This window comes from Schistocerca cancellata, chromosome 3 (assembly GCF_023864275.1).
Source record: "Schistocerca cancellata isolate TAMUIC-IGC-003103 chromosome 3, iqSchCanc2.1, whole genome shotgun sequence".
In the NCBI taxonomy this organism is placed as follows: domain Eukaryota; kingdom Metazoa; phylum Arthropoda; class Insecta; order Orthoptera; family Acrididae; genus Schistocerca; species Schistocerca cancellata.
This window is the reverse complement of record NC_064628.1, coordinates 104,223,561-104,238,998: the sequence shown is the minus strand read 5'-3', so window position 1 is coordinate 104,238,998 and position 15,438 is coordinate 104,223,561. Positions and strand designations below refer to the sequence as shown.

The following is a 15,438-nucleotide window of genomic DNA, read 5'->3' as shown; positions in this document are numbered from 1 at the left end:
CACTCGCATTATTGCCTACGTATAAGATTATGGGTCCACATTAAGTTTCGCGATTTTAAAACGGTTTACAGCCGGTTTCGTACGTAAAGATTCAGCACAAAATTTCTTTGACAAGCTTGTAATGAATATGCGATCAGTTACGTCGCGATAATGTCTACCCGTGTCTCTCGTTAATATTAACCTCGCACTGTCCCCCTGTCGTCCGATACTGCCAATTGCTTTTAATTATTAGGTGTTAGATCGTTCTATTATCCTGCAATTACGTCGTAATACAGTGTCCGAAGATTTTTACGCATTTTCACAATAAAAACCGTTACAAAGTACTGTTTATCGAAAATGGTTTTTCACGAAATTTCTCAATTGTTCATACATACGTAAACTAATGACAAGTTTTCGTTACCATTTAAACTTTTGCTGATTTTCTTAATACTGCCAATGTTCTTTCGCGATAAGCACACTTGAACCATTTACTGTTATTCTCCTCCTCTTATCGCTTGTCCGAAAACTGCACACTGTCCTTTTATAGAACGCCACAATGAAACACTCCCTTTTTGAACTCAGCGTTATTGACTTGTGGATAACAGCATAGCAGTTTAGAATAGTTTGACCGTGTGCAACTGATAAAGGCTGATCCGTTAATATTTGAACGGAGAGTTGTTTCGTATCAAATCCAACAAAGTCAATTTGAATGTCAGGTAGCAATAATCGGTACATACTTTGTTGTTAGGGTTCTATATCCTTCATGTAGCACCATCTGCACAATCCTCACTGCAATCCAAATCGTTGGTGTCCGGCGCAGTTATCGCGGTACGTAAATGAACACTTAAACATACCAACAAGTCATTCAGTTAATGCCATTTCCGTATTTGCCGGAGGTCACGCCCACGGCGCTGGGTGACACAGAGAGCCGTTAAACAATGATAAATGCGGTCAGCCGTCTTGCCGAAATCCGCCCTGCTCGTTTAGTAGTCAACAACTTAATTTTTCGGGGTCTCAACACTGACTACTTTCTGGCGCACTCGGCTCTCGACTATCGATAGTACCTACTGCGAGCTGTGTGAGGCAACGATGTATTGTTCTCCATATGTACGGGGCGGTTGACTCCTTAAATGCTGCGCAATTCACGAGATGCTGTCTGCCTGAAAATATGCTTCGTGTTAAAAACTGTTTATTATTCTTTACTTTTTACTCTACAGCTGACGGTTTATCAAATAGATGCAGTAAAAACTTACATTCATCGCAACACCATACCTGTTTTTCACTAGCAGTGTTATTTTGACGTGTGCATAAAATATCACTTACAAAATACAACATAAAATTCTAAAACTACTTTCACTACATAAAAGCCAACATATTATTATCATAGAAACTGTATTTCAATTAAAATCACCTTTAATTTCAACTGATTATCTGCATTAGTAGTGCAATACTATACGAGCAATTGTCGGTACTACTATATTTTGATGCAATAATGACTCGGTTGAAAATAAACAGTAAATTTAATTACATCTGGCTTCTTTTGACTATTTTTTGCATTTATAACTTTCTTGGAATCATGGTGAAGTGATAGAAAAAACCCTGGTAATGATTAATGACTAGTGTCAATTAAGTTTCTCTCGACAAGTTCATTCTTTGACTAAACGAAGTATAATGTTCCAAGAAGTTACTAAGATGCTAACATGCCAATTGCACAGCTACGAAACACTGCAGGATCTCACTTCGCTATGCGTTGCCTGTGGTGCAAAGTAGTGCTTATTATGAGTTCCATTATCGACAACAGGCTCTTCTTGATTAGTCTGCAGCTGGAATAAATTTGGGCCACACAATGTTCTTCATTGCTTCCAAAATCTTCTTGTGACCATGTACTGTGCCCACATATTTGCTCGATCACTTATAATTCGCCTGGTCACATATCACAACATTTTCGACGCAAAACACTCTGGCATTTGCACTTCAACACATACGTCCGTTCCTCCAGACAGATGCTTCGCAACTACTTCTCTGGCTTCACCTCTGCGAACACGTCCAATCTTGCCAACGACGATATTGTTACCGTACTTTACACAATAGAAACTTCCCTGACATGGTCAGCGTATTTACTACAATGTTTTGACGCGAATAATTCTTACTTATCCTATCAACAAAAAAAAAAAATTATAAACACAAATAACTGACAAAATTCAAAAATACATGTATTTACAAAAAATGGTTATGAGATCGAGAAATCAAGGTAGCTGAAATGCACGTGAGGTAGTGAGTTGAAGTGTTGCAAGTTCTCATAGGAGAATGCGTCAGATGAGCTGGCGTGCATCACCACTGCCCAGGGTGACTGACAAAGTGTGCAGGCGCTCAACGTCTGTTTTAATGTCCACTAGTGATCCGTCATGACGTCATGTTCCTGCCAGGATTCCGTGCTCGCGCTCTCAGGGCGTCCATCACCTGTATCGCCATCTATGGGGCCATTGTTATCTACAGAAGGAAAACACCTATCATTCTCCTACCCCATTTACACCAGTCTATTTCTCGATCTTAGCGAATACACTGAAGTATATGTAGACGGCGTGGGAGCGGCTTGCTCACCTTGTCAAGTGACTTTTCCATTATTACTCCCCCCTCCCCCCCCCCCACCTGTAAAGGTGCTTTACAAAAGCACCACTTTCAAATCTACTTGAAAATGGCCTGGATGCGAAGCCTGAATTCGGTCGTGAACTTAAGAGATGTATATATCAGTAAATGGAGTGGCTTTAAATTAATAGAACTGATAATCCACATTATTGTAGCTACTAAGAACATCAGATCAAGAGGGCTTGTTTAGAAAGAAGCTTCAGACTGGCCGTCTATCTGTCATACACTTTACATGGATCTGATATCAAGGGTACCTAAAAGCAATGTAGAAGCTTAATAAGTCTTTATGTATGATGATAGTAAAATTGTATTTTTAATTTCATTTTTGGTACATATATAGCTTAATTACAATTTTTAATCAGACACTACAATAAAGACTGTGTCGTAAGCCCATTTAAAGGAGTCTGTGCATGTTGAAATTTGTTAGTGGATACAGAATAATGTGCGCATTTCTGGTTGTTACTAGGTCGGTACACCTGCTGACAATGTACTCACCGGTGATAGCGGTGAGCCGACTGAGCGCGAACCCTTTCCTGGGGATAGTGGCTCAGGGTGCGGCCAAGTTCACTGCCTACTACCTGGTGAACTACTTTGGGGCGAGGTTCGGTCGCCGTTGGCCTGGCGTGGCCAGTGCACTCTTGGCTGCAATGGCCTGTGTCTTCGTCTTCTACCTGCTGACTGGTGAGCTGCGACCATGTCTCTCTGCTGATTTAGCCTCTATATTATCTAAAAATTGGATAAAAATCGTAAGATAGATCAGTTAGATGTCAATAGTCAGAGAAGACTGCTGTGATAACCAAGTGGGTCAACTATGAGATCAGTACAGATGGAGCACATCCAGGAATGTTCGCTTCTCTGTTGCTCATAGACTGTGGCAATTAAGAACCACAGGTTAGATATTGACGAAATTCAATAATAAATGGCCATGTACAGTAATGGCCGATATGCGTTGTTACACATTCTAAGGTTTAGAATGCCATCCCCATCGCAAATTTCGTAGGGTGGAAGGGTTGTACTGCCGTTGATTCTCCTTGGCTTAATGGAATAGTAGACATTTTGCTTTCAGCAAGGGGTAAATTACTTAGTTACCCATTTACAGGAATAAGTCACTGCAGGTAATCGAATTGATCACGAATGGGATAGAAGATTTTATGGGGGGATACAATACAACAAACGAGAAAACAATATACTGCCATAACTCGACTCAACAAATACTCAAATATACTGATTAATACACTGTACAGCTATCAGCTACATAGCTAGTCCATAAATTTAATCAGCATGAGAATGGCAAAAATGCCAACGATACGATTCACGGTTATATAAACACAAATCTACTGAAATTTAATCTAAATCATGAAGCAAGTAATCGCTAAGTGAATATTCAGCTTCTTCGTCGATGGGGGAGAACAAAAATAGGGCAAAAAATAGAAGTAAAGACATGCCAGTTATGGGTAAAAGACCGTTTGGTGGAGTTAGATGGTTGTCTTAGTGGTTTACAACTTCTACTTGTTGTCTGTTGTTGGGCAACAGGTATTTTAGTACATGGAACGAGATCTATTCGAACTGATAAGGACAGGTTAACAGCTTCATTTATCATAATCTACCCTATAATTTCCTAGTCCAGTATCATGGGAACATGGAATTTGTGAGAGTAACTGTTGATGCAAGTACAATATATAGCTGCAAAATCTAACCTGTTTTGAAAGGGGAGACCATCAGCAGTTCATAATTAAATACAAGCCCAGAAACATGGATTCAACCCAAAAATCCTTGCTGAGAAAATGTACGAAAACTTACAATTATAAGTTATTTTTGTTGCAAGCAGCTGGTGATGTTTACTATGATTACACATGAAGTGGTTGTTTAAGAAACAGTAAGAAATTCAGTTACAAGAGATGAACAAACTAACTTTACAAATTAAGCACTATTTTGGTAGTAACGAAGAGTAAATGATGACATATAATAAAATGAAGTTTTCTTGTAATATGCATCTGTTTGAAAATCTGGACTACCCCACTCAATTTGCTATGACAGTCATCTGAGATGAATACTCAACATTAATCAATTTTATCAGATAACATCTGAAAATTGGAACCCATTTTATTTTAGAGTTCACTTTAATTAACAGAAATACAAAGACTATTTACTGTCAGAAGATGCAAAACATATGTTATATGTTATATCACAGTAAGTAATTAGCTTTATAGACCCACATTATTACTGTGTGTGCGCTGAAACGAAAAATTGTGATAACATATGATAGAACCACACAAAAAGATTACAAGGAATAAATGTTATTATTGATGCTTTTGTATCTTTTTTTTAATATTGAAAATTCTTTAGAATATGTGCAGAATTTATAGTATTGATACATTATTCGGTCATAGGTTTATTTATTCACAATTTACCAAACACTTGTCAGATATGCATTTAAGGATAGTATCTTCCAGTCATTATTGTTAAATTGCATGATGTGTTGCAATACAAGTATAAGAAATTTATGGGTTGTATACTTATCAATTAATTGCCTAGTCCAATGAACACACTATTTATTTTAAGGTAATTATGGTGCCTTTAAGTCCTTGTTACTCAGCGTTTGGAGCTTTTAAAAACATGAAGTAACTGTATTTTCACTTAGCAATAGCGAAAACGGTTGAAGTAAAAAAAGGAGAAGTAAAATGGTGCACTAGCTTTGATTTTAGGTTTTAGCGTAAACTGTTCACACAGAAATATATAATACTATGACTGTCAATTACCCAGACAGAATATAATGTAAATGTAAACAAAAATATTGAGCAATTTCGAAAAAACTGGTTTAAGAAGAGGTGTATTATATCAACAAAGGAATCCAACCATTTAAGAGAAAATGGAATCCTGGATTTGAAATTTGATTAACAAAACCATACTGATCAAATTTCAACTGTTACCATTAAATTATGAGCGTATGTCTGAAAACTGTATAAAAATGAAGTAAAGGGTCAAAAGGAGTTGCATATATCATGAATTACAGGATGGGTTTGCTTATCAGCTGCTTCTTCACACCTATGTATGTGCATGTCAGGCTGGATTTACATGTCTACCTCAGAAGTACAGTAACACAGAAAGCTAAAACCGAAACTGCACCAACAAAGTTTGCAAAATTCACAGACAGATGGAGCACATAATCTATCTTCCACTCTGTTAGAGTAAGGTTGTGGTGTTCCTGTTAAATCGCTGGTCCAGGGAAAGATCAAAATGTTAATACGATAGCTCAATCTATTGCTGGCAAGTAAATGTATGTCTCTTCCTCAGAACTGAACATACAAAAATTGCCGTTTTGTGCAGCGCACATCGCGGGTGCAGGCATCGTGATGGCGACCATGCTGATGCAGTTCAGCACCATTGCCAACATGGGCATGGCCAACCTGCAGAGCATCGAGGTGCACCCCACGTGTCTCCGCCAGATCGCCACGAGTGTCGAGTGGGCCGCTGCCGGGATTGCCATGTCATCCCTGCCCTACCTGGCTTTGATGGTACGTGAAATGTAAGATGTTGCACATCAGTAGGTGGAAAAATAAGCCTTCTATCTATCTATCTATATCCGAATCCCGCTCCAGCTACTGCCGGGTCTGGGTGCTGACGAGTCCTCTCCATTTGGCTCGGTCCTCCCACCACTTTTCTTCCTCCACTTGCTGCCAGGTCACACCTCTCCTTTCAACAGATATTCTCACTCCCATTTTCCACCGTGTTCTTGGGCGCCCTCTAGGTCTTTTCCCATCCATCTTTAGTTCTTCCATAATTTTGGGGAGTCTCTGCCCATGCATCCTCTTAACATGCCCATACCATCTTAATCTCTTTCTTTCAATTTCTTCTCTCATACTTTCTTGTTTGAGGTCCTTTCTAATCTCTACATTCCTTTCTCTGTCCATTCTTGTTTTTCCCTTAACTGCTCTGAGAAATTTCATTTCCCCTGCTTGCAGTCTGCTCCAGTCCCTTTCTTTCATTGTCCATGTTTCTCCACCATAGGTGACAGTAGGGAAGTAATAATTCTTATACATCAGGAGTTTTGCTCTTTCTGAAATTTCATTATTCCAAATCAGATGTTTTATTGTTTGGTAGAAATTGCCTCCCTTCTGTAACCTCCTATTAATTTCGTTAGATATTCTTCCATCGCTAGATATTTCACTCCCTAAATAAGTGATACTTTCTACCACTTTGAGGGGTTCTCCATTCAAGGTAATATTTCCATTGATTCCTTTCTCTCTTCCAAATACCATTACTTCACTCTTATCTTTATTTATTTTTAATACATACCTTTTCATTATTTCCTTCCACGCATCAAGCTGTAACTGTACATCTACCTCTTTATCACCCCATATTACCATATCATCTGCAAAAATCATCTTTTTGTCTTTTTCTTTTACTATATCTTTAACTGCCCTATTCATTCCCTCCATCACAACATTAAAAAGCGCAGGAGATAGAATACTTCCTTGCTTAAGTCCTTGTCTTATTTCGAAGTGTTCAGAGTTCCCCAATGGTGTTCTAATTCTACAATTGTGGCCTCTGTACATTGTCTTTATAACATTAATGTATCCATCTTCTATATCTATCTTCTTCAGTTCTTCCCTGTCAACTGAGTCATATGCCTTTTCTATGTCTATAAAAACCATTATCACCCTTTTGTTATACTCCCAACTTTTTTCCATCAGTTGACGGATAGAAAATATCAGGTCGATTGTGCTCCTTCCTTTCCTAAACCCATGCTGTTCTTCACTTGTTCCCATCTTCAAGAAAGGCAATAAAAGACTTTGTAAAAACTACAGAGGAATAACCCTCATGAGCCATACAGCCAAGATTTTTGAAAGAATTTTACTAAATCGAATAAGTGAAAAGATAGAAAAGGAACTGAGTGAAGAAAAAATAAGCCTTACTGCTCGATTACAAGGTTGTTCATCCAAATTCAGTAGCAGACGCTGCAGGAGAGGTGTTTTGGACCATACAAAGGTCCGTTAAAATTTTGAGAGCACATGATCGAAGAAGCGTGAAGTACAACATCAGTTCCTCCGACACACACTATCTGAACCATCGGGACACCCCTCTGTAATGCGAAATTGACCCCTAGATGTCACGAGAAGCAGACGCACCAATATAAAACGAGGCGAGGAGTATTGCCTTGTCAGTAGAGAAATAGTAACAGCTGAATTTGACTTTCAGAAGAGATCAGTGCTTCGATCGTGGACAGTCATTGGCTATTACCTGAATAGCGTATCACCAGGGAAATTTCAACTCTTCGAAAGCTGCCTACGTTGACTGTTGGTGATGTGATTGTGAAGTGGAAACGCGAAGGAACAATCGCAGCTAAACCAAAATCAGACAGATCAGACCTCATATACTGTTGGACAGGGACCATGGAGCATTATGGAGGGTGGTCGAAAGAAATCGGTGGAAGTACTCACTTGGGAGTTTCAAAGTGATTTCAGCAATTAAGCTAGCATAGTGACTGCACATATGGAGTCAAAAGAATGGAATACAGTTGTCGACCAGGTGTTCATAATCGATCTATTTACATATTCAGTTCTAAGTGACACTTGACGTGGTGTAAAGAATGACGCCACTGGACACTGGATGACTGGAGACGAGTAATTTGGAGTGATGGATCACGCTATACCCTGTGACTATCCGATGGGAGGGTTCAGGTTTGGCGAATGCCTCGAGAACATTATCTGCCGTCAATGTCTAATGCCAACAGAGAAGTATGGAGGAGGTGGTGCTACCAGATGGGGGGGGGGGGGGGGGGGGTCGTTTTCCGTTCCGTGGTTATGGTGTGGTCCCCTTACTGCGTTTAAGGAAACCATTGTATACGGTGTGCAGTAGCGCAATAGTTCAGAAGCGATGACTGGATCAACATGACAATTCACCTTGTCATACACCAATGTCTGTGAAGCAATGGTTTGTAGACAGAATCATTCCTGAAATGGACTGGCCTGCCCAAAGTCCGGACCTGAACCCAACACTTCACTTTTGGGATGAGATAGTACTTGGACTTCGCTCCAGATCTTGTCTGGTTTCGGCTATTGAGGAAGGATGGAGTGCCATTCCTCCACAGGCGTTCAAACTACTCATTGAAAGTGTCCTAATTAGAAATCATGCTGTTGATAAGGGCAAAGGACGACACATCCATTATTAACTTCCACTTATAGGTGTCGGAATACTTTTGATAAGACAGTGTAAATCTCGTGAAGAAAAAAAACATTGCGGTAAAATCAGAGATACTGTATTCGAGTCCATTCCGAGATATTTCGACAGTAATTCTGCCGGAGCGCCATTCTGAACTGTAGCAGGAGAGAGTGACACCACAATATCGTTTTGGGATGTTCATATAAATATAGATATAGCAGATTGATGCAATTATTGTCGCTTACATTCCCTTAACATGTGGTAAACAATGGTCTCCATTGACGATGAATCTGATACCAAATGTGAAGAAATCAAAACGACAGATCAAATATGTCTCAGAAAATCCAAAGCAAGTGTGATCACTTTGTTGTAAATTTTCAACCAGTATAATAACGAATTTGAGACAAAAACCGTAAAAGTTTAGATGATAGGTCCAATGCGACGGATAAATTCCAAAAAATAACGATACCTTTCTGTTAGATGTATTTCTCTCTCGTTGATACTTTTCATAAACCAGCGTAAAAAATAAGGATCACATCACCATTGCCATCAAGTTTGTCTGGCGATGTAGAATTTAAACCTGTCCTATTGCCCTGGATGGGATGGAAAAAGAAGATTTACAATCCTCGGAGTATTCTATTTTCCTGAAGTTCAGCGAGTTGTTTGTACATCGCCTGATAGTTCATCTGTACTGGAATTCTGTACATTTGGAGAAATACTGGGTGGTCATAACTAAACTGACAGTGTTCCTAGCGCTGCAGTGCTGGCTGGCTATATACTCGTATATTACAGGACGCTGAAACATTGTAGGTGTATCCATCAGCCGGTGCGCTCGAGGAGTGTGCTAAAAAAATAATAGTTTCCATTTTCCGCCACCAGGTGAAAATATGGAGCTATAAGCAGCCAGAATGTGATTTAGGTGCAGGGAAAGAATATTTCCCAGCCACATTCATGAACGTGTAAAATTGGTCCAATTTTGAAGAGCACTATTGTGGAAACGGGGTGATCCAAAAAATATGCGGATGGTCTCATTCAATGCAGAATTTCATGCCCTACAATTTTTAATTCCACTACGGTTTCGATATTGTGAGTTATTTACGAGATATAATCACAAAACCGAAAAAATACCACCTTTTTCGGGTACATTTTTGCCCCCCGCCACTTTTCCACAACTCCGCCGAGGGGGAAAACCTAGGACAGTCATACTGGTGTACAAACGAAGCCATTAAAACAATAAAACCTTTTGTAGAAATTCTACTGGACTACATGTCATCCAGTTCTGTGCATGCCACAAAACGAAGGGCGAAGTCATGACGTTGTAGCCTATCTTGGAGCTTCAGTTTTTTGCTCATTCTGAATCTCGTAGGGATACCATTGAAAATGCGCCGCAAAATCTTTAGAACAATTGGCCAGGGAAGAGAGAATTTCTGTGATAACTTGAGCGGTGGATGCTAATAAAGAGAGTGCTGCATTTCATCAAAAACTGCCACGGGAATGGGCTGCTTCCCATTCCCATCTGCACCACCATTGTTCACCTGTTTCTTCAAGTTAATTGATCGTATTCCTTAGCCCATTTACTATCATGGGGCCTCTTCACAGCTGTTCCTATCGGGTGATATACTCATCCTGCAGCGATGTTGTTTCTGTCGTTGTGATAAAATAACTTGACCAGCAGTGTACGTCTTTTTCTTAACGGCCACTGCGTTTCATATACCCTTCACACCAATTACCACTTCATAAAAGAAATCAACACGCATCGCCTAGCGGCGTACTGCATATTGACGTCGAAACAACAGACAGTTCACATTCTGACTGCTTACAGTGCCATATTTTCGACTGGTGGCAGAAAGTAGAACTACAGGTATATTTTTTTTCTGGATGCTTTGCAAGCTCAACGATTAATGGACGTACCTACGATGTTTCAGCGTCCACCAACTTTTACAACCTGCACTGCAGCTCTTGGAACACCATCACTATAATTATACCCACCGGGTACTTGTTTTAGCACCCAATTATACCCACCGAGTACTTGTTTTAGCACCCTTATATGGAACGGTCAATAAATACTTTATAACTGTGCATTTGTTGGATAATAATGGAAATAGGTCATTCTCTAGTTGACATCAAGATCTACGTAAGTATGTGTAACACGCATATATTACACATGTTTGTCATTTGTTATTTATTGCAATTTATAGTGTAAATGTTAATAATAATTTTATGGATGTGGTAATAATTGTAGTGAACTCGTCTCACTACCTTGAATTCGACGCTCTGTATAGTTTTCTTATCATGTCTGGGAATGGTTTCACAAGGAGAGGCCGTGACGTTGGGACCGCGTATTTACTTCAAACTTTGTACAACTTCGGTAGGCCATTAAAAAAGCATAATGTACAAGGAGTAAGGTGCACTATCCTGGCAATTCCGAGAAATTCGCAAGAGAAGTTTTACGCCTCTATGTGCCTGTGCGAAAATGCTGGCGGAAAGAACTAATCGTGGGCAAATGGTACAGCCGGCGTGGTAGCTCTGCCTGTTTGGACAGAGGGTTAGCTTCCCTCTGCAATAAAAAAGAAAAAAAAGCAGAGTGAATGGATCAACGAAGAACTTCAGCGAGTATCACGGGACGTCCGCCTCGAACTATTGCAACGAACAAAATGAGCTAAAAAAAATAGTTAGATCTCGCGCTTAGGAAGAAGGACGTGTGCGAGGCGACGGTTCCAATCCAGCTACAGTGACTGCTAGTTTTTAATCTATGTCTTTCCCGTCACCCGTGAAATCATTTAATTTATATGACATTTGAGAGCTAATATAATGAAAAAAATAATCCCAGGTGCATTTTCGTGAAGTTGTTGTGAATTTCATATGTTATTTGACTATTTACTATTTTTAATTAAATTTTCAACGACGTGGTACGGGCTTGGAAAGCCTAGGCAAAACTCGATAAATAATGATGCGAATGACGTTATTCACAGTCACTAATATAGTAAATCACAATGAGTCGGAATACAAGAGTAATGTACAGTTACTCGTCGGATGTGCTCTCGAGATCACATGTTGCAGGATGGTGTTTGTCACACAGACGTGGAAAACAAATTGAAATGGTATCTACTACTTCGAATGAATTCAGTTTTCCAGCATTTACAGGGAATATTCAGAGTTTCTAAGGGAAAGCATACCTCGTTGACATTTTGAAACATTTCTCTTTCTTGAGATAGTTTGGTTGCAAACTATGCCTAACGCGACATTTTCGCAAGTATCGGTGCTGGAAACTGTTGATGTACAATGGAATGTAATTAAAGTTATTATGTAGTCAAATAACATGAAATATACTAAAACTCCATGGAAATACACTTGGTTTTGTTAGTTACATTACCTCTCAAATGTCATGTAAGTTAAGTAATATGACCAGTGATGAAAAAAATAGAATAACGAATAAGTCTGAGCAGGAGCCGAATCGTCGCCTCATACATGTTCGTCTTCGAAGCTCGAACGCTAATCACTTGACTACCACGAATTCGAACGACCAGCACCTTCGTACATGTACATCAGTTACATAATCGATGTGTAAGAATTCTCTTGAGATTTTCTCGGAATTTCCACAATAGTACATCTAGCTACTCTCGCATTTTGTTGTTTTAGTGGCCTCTAAAGACACACAAAGTTTGAAGTAAATCTGTGATCCCAAATTCATGGCCTCTCCTCGTCAGTATTTTCAGTGAGTATTTTGAGCTTCAGTTTTAACGTTGTCAGTTCGTAGGTCATTTTGCAGTTGTGAAATAGAGGGCGATCCATATAAATCTGATTTCCTTCCTCCAGAAGCTCGTAAATACGGGGAAGTTGTCTGGGAGAACTACAAGTACCGCCCGTTGTTGACAAGTTGACCTTCGTTTTTGCGCTTGTTGTTTGTCCGGCGTTATGCCGCGCTTGCTCGGCTCGTGTTAGTTCGCTGGTAGCCTCGTTGGTCACGGTTTGTGAAGTCTAGTGAGTGTGTAGTTCGAGCAAATCAGTGATTCGTTCGCAGACTTTCACTGGCAGGAAGTTGCATTACACACTCCGAGAACGAGTTTCTATTGTGAAAATACATTGGAAGATAAAGTCATTGGTTACAACAGAAAGATTTCAATTTGCGCGATGTTCCAGCAAAGCTAGCAATTTTATCAATTGTAAGAAAGTTGTAGACGACTGATGGAGTAAAGTGTGTCAGTTGTAAACATAAACAGTCGTTGAATGCAGAGGTTATTGATAATGTTCAAAGACACTGGAAGTGCTCTCCAAGGAATTCATTTTGTCGGTTGAACCAGGATAGAGCTCTGAGGAAATCGGCATTGCGAGCATACAGAGTGCACTTCTTGCAAGTATGCAAGAAACAGATGATGAGAAAAGAATGCATTACTGTCGATAGTTTCAGGGGTTTCTTATTCAACAGCCTCTGCGTAACTTAGTTTACAGATGAGGCATGGTTGCATCTTCCAGGTTACATCAACATCCGAAACAGTCGATACTGGGCTGGTGTTAACCTCCATATCATCCATAAAAAACCACTGTATGATGAAAAGGTCTGTGTGTGGTGCTCAATGTTAGCTTCCAGGAATGCTGGCCCCATTTTCTTTGATATGACTGAAGAATCTACAGTTTATACAGACATCTTCAATACATTTGTGGAGCAGCTGGATGACATCGAACTTATAAAAGCTTAATTACAAGATGGAGCAGCGTTCCGCACGCCTAGCGCTTCCATGTAACTCGTAACAAGTCAAGTGTCTATGATGACCGAACAACCGACACCCCCCCCCCCGCCCCCACTTTCCCCCGCCCTTGTGGCGGTATCTTAAAAGCTGAGTGTACAGTCATAGATCACAGACAACTGCATAACTTCGTGGGACCAAGGCACACGAAGTAAGCAATACTGGCGGGGATACATTTCACATAATGCATGGAATACAGTGAAAAGAATGCACTAGTGCACTTGCACATCTCTGCTGGTGAAGGGCACTTCCAGCATTTGCTGTGAAGACTTTGCATGTATGAGGGGGGACCCAAAAGTAACCGGAATCGTAATGCTGCACATCGTGTACTTGTAGTAGCAGGTTGCGCCGCCAGAGGGTTGTAGTAGGATCTTTGCTGAGTCATTCTGCCACGCAGCGTCACCCAGCAATGAGAAGTGTGGTTTCTTTGGCAGTTCTTTGAGTGTGCGTGCAGTGCAGACGTGACACGAGGAAATGGCTAGTTCTTACGAACAACGTGCGGCAGTGAAGTTTTGTTACTTGCTCGGCAAGAACGCAGCAGAAACTGTTGGGATGATCCAGATGGCCTACAAAGACCATGCTCTTAGTAAAATGCAAGAGTACGAATGGTTTTCCGCTTTAAAAAGGGAGAAATGGTGGTTGAAGATCAGCCCCATCCTGGTCGACCTTCAACTGCTCAAAGCGAAGACAACGTCGACAAAATCCGTGATCTCATCAGTGAAGATCGATGCAGGACAATCGACCAACTCGAGAACTTGTCCAAGTTGTCCTGGAGCTCAATTCAGCGCATCTTGACCATCGATTTGGGGATGTGAAGAGTGACAGCAAAATTCGTGCCGAAGCTTCTTACTGGAGATCAAAGGGATCGTCGCGTTCAAGCCTGTCTCAGAATGAAGGACGTGTTCAAAGATGATCCACATTTTTTCAACAAAATCATTACCGGTGATGATTCATGGTGCTATGGGTACGATCCAGAAAGTAAACAACAGCCCTCACAATGGAAGTCACCTGGCTCACCTCGACCAAAAAAAGCTCGACAAGTGAAATCGAATGTGAAAACGATGTTGATCTGTTTTTTTTTTTGCATCAAAGGGATGGTACACTCTGAATTTGCCGCTGCAAACCAGACAGTAAACCAACAATTCTATTTGGAGGTTATGAAACGGCCTTGTGGGCTTTGTGGGATTCTGGCCAGTGGTTCCTCCATCACGACAACGCTCCCGCGCGCACGGCTCTCAGCGTTCGCCAGTTTTTGGCCTCAACGAAGACAACTACCTTGACCCACGCGCCCCATTCGCCGGATTTAGCACCTTCGGACTTCTTCCTATTCCCCGAGGATGAAAAGAGACTTGAGAGGGAAGCGTTTTCTGGATGTGGAAGACGTAAAACGCAATGTTGTGAAAGTGCTATCAGGTGTCAAAGACGACGAATTTAAAAGGTGCTTCGAACACTGTAATGAACGTTTGGACAAGTGTATTAATGCTAATGGAGAGTACTTCAAAGGATATTAAGGTTGTATTTGAAAACAATAAAGTATATGCTTTCTAGAAAGAAACTCCGGTTATTTTTGGGTCCCCCCTCGTGTGTATGTATGTATGGTATTCATCGTCTCCTAAAATTGCAAATGTGTCCCGTTATTGGTTAAGAAGTTCTAAGTTATTAAAGTAGCTCATGTTTATATGGATCGAACTGTATGTCGATGTAGGCGCGAAGGCGTAGTAGGATTGCAAATTAGAGAGTATACAAATGTTGAAGTCTAGTTTGCAGATAGTTTAGGATCTGATTAGGTGTTCATTGTATGTTAGGAGAGGTGGGAATTTGATGAGGGGATAAAGGATCCACATGAGGGAAACTAAACAGATGATGAAAGGGAGAACAGAGTGTATGACGCTCAAGCATTTAGAAG

The 15,438-nt window shown here is 40.4% G+C and overlaps 1 protein-coding gene across 4 annotated transcripts in view; it reads left to right on the top strand.

The window, feature by feature from the left end:
- LOC126177116 (solute carrier family 22 member 7-like) overlaps positions 1-15,438 on the top strand; it is a 287,762-nt gene that overhangs the window by 149,451 nt on the left and 122,873 nt on the right. For 3 of the 4 annotated variants that reach the window (XM_049924383.1, XM_049924386.1, XM_049924382.1), the window contains 2 exons: positions 3,092-3,306; positions 5,953-6,140. The exons of the other annotated variant lie outside the window; for it this stretch is intronic. In XM_049924383.1, the coding sequence (XP_049780340.1) occupies positions 3,092-3,306; positions 5,953-6,140 (403 nt within the window). The remainder of the gene's footprint in view (positions 1-3,091; positions 3,307-5,952; positions 6,141-15,438) is intronic. 4 annotated transcript variants of the gene reach the window in all.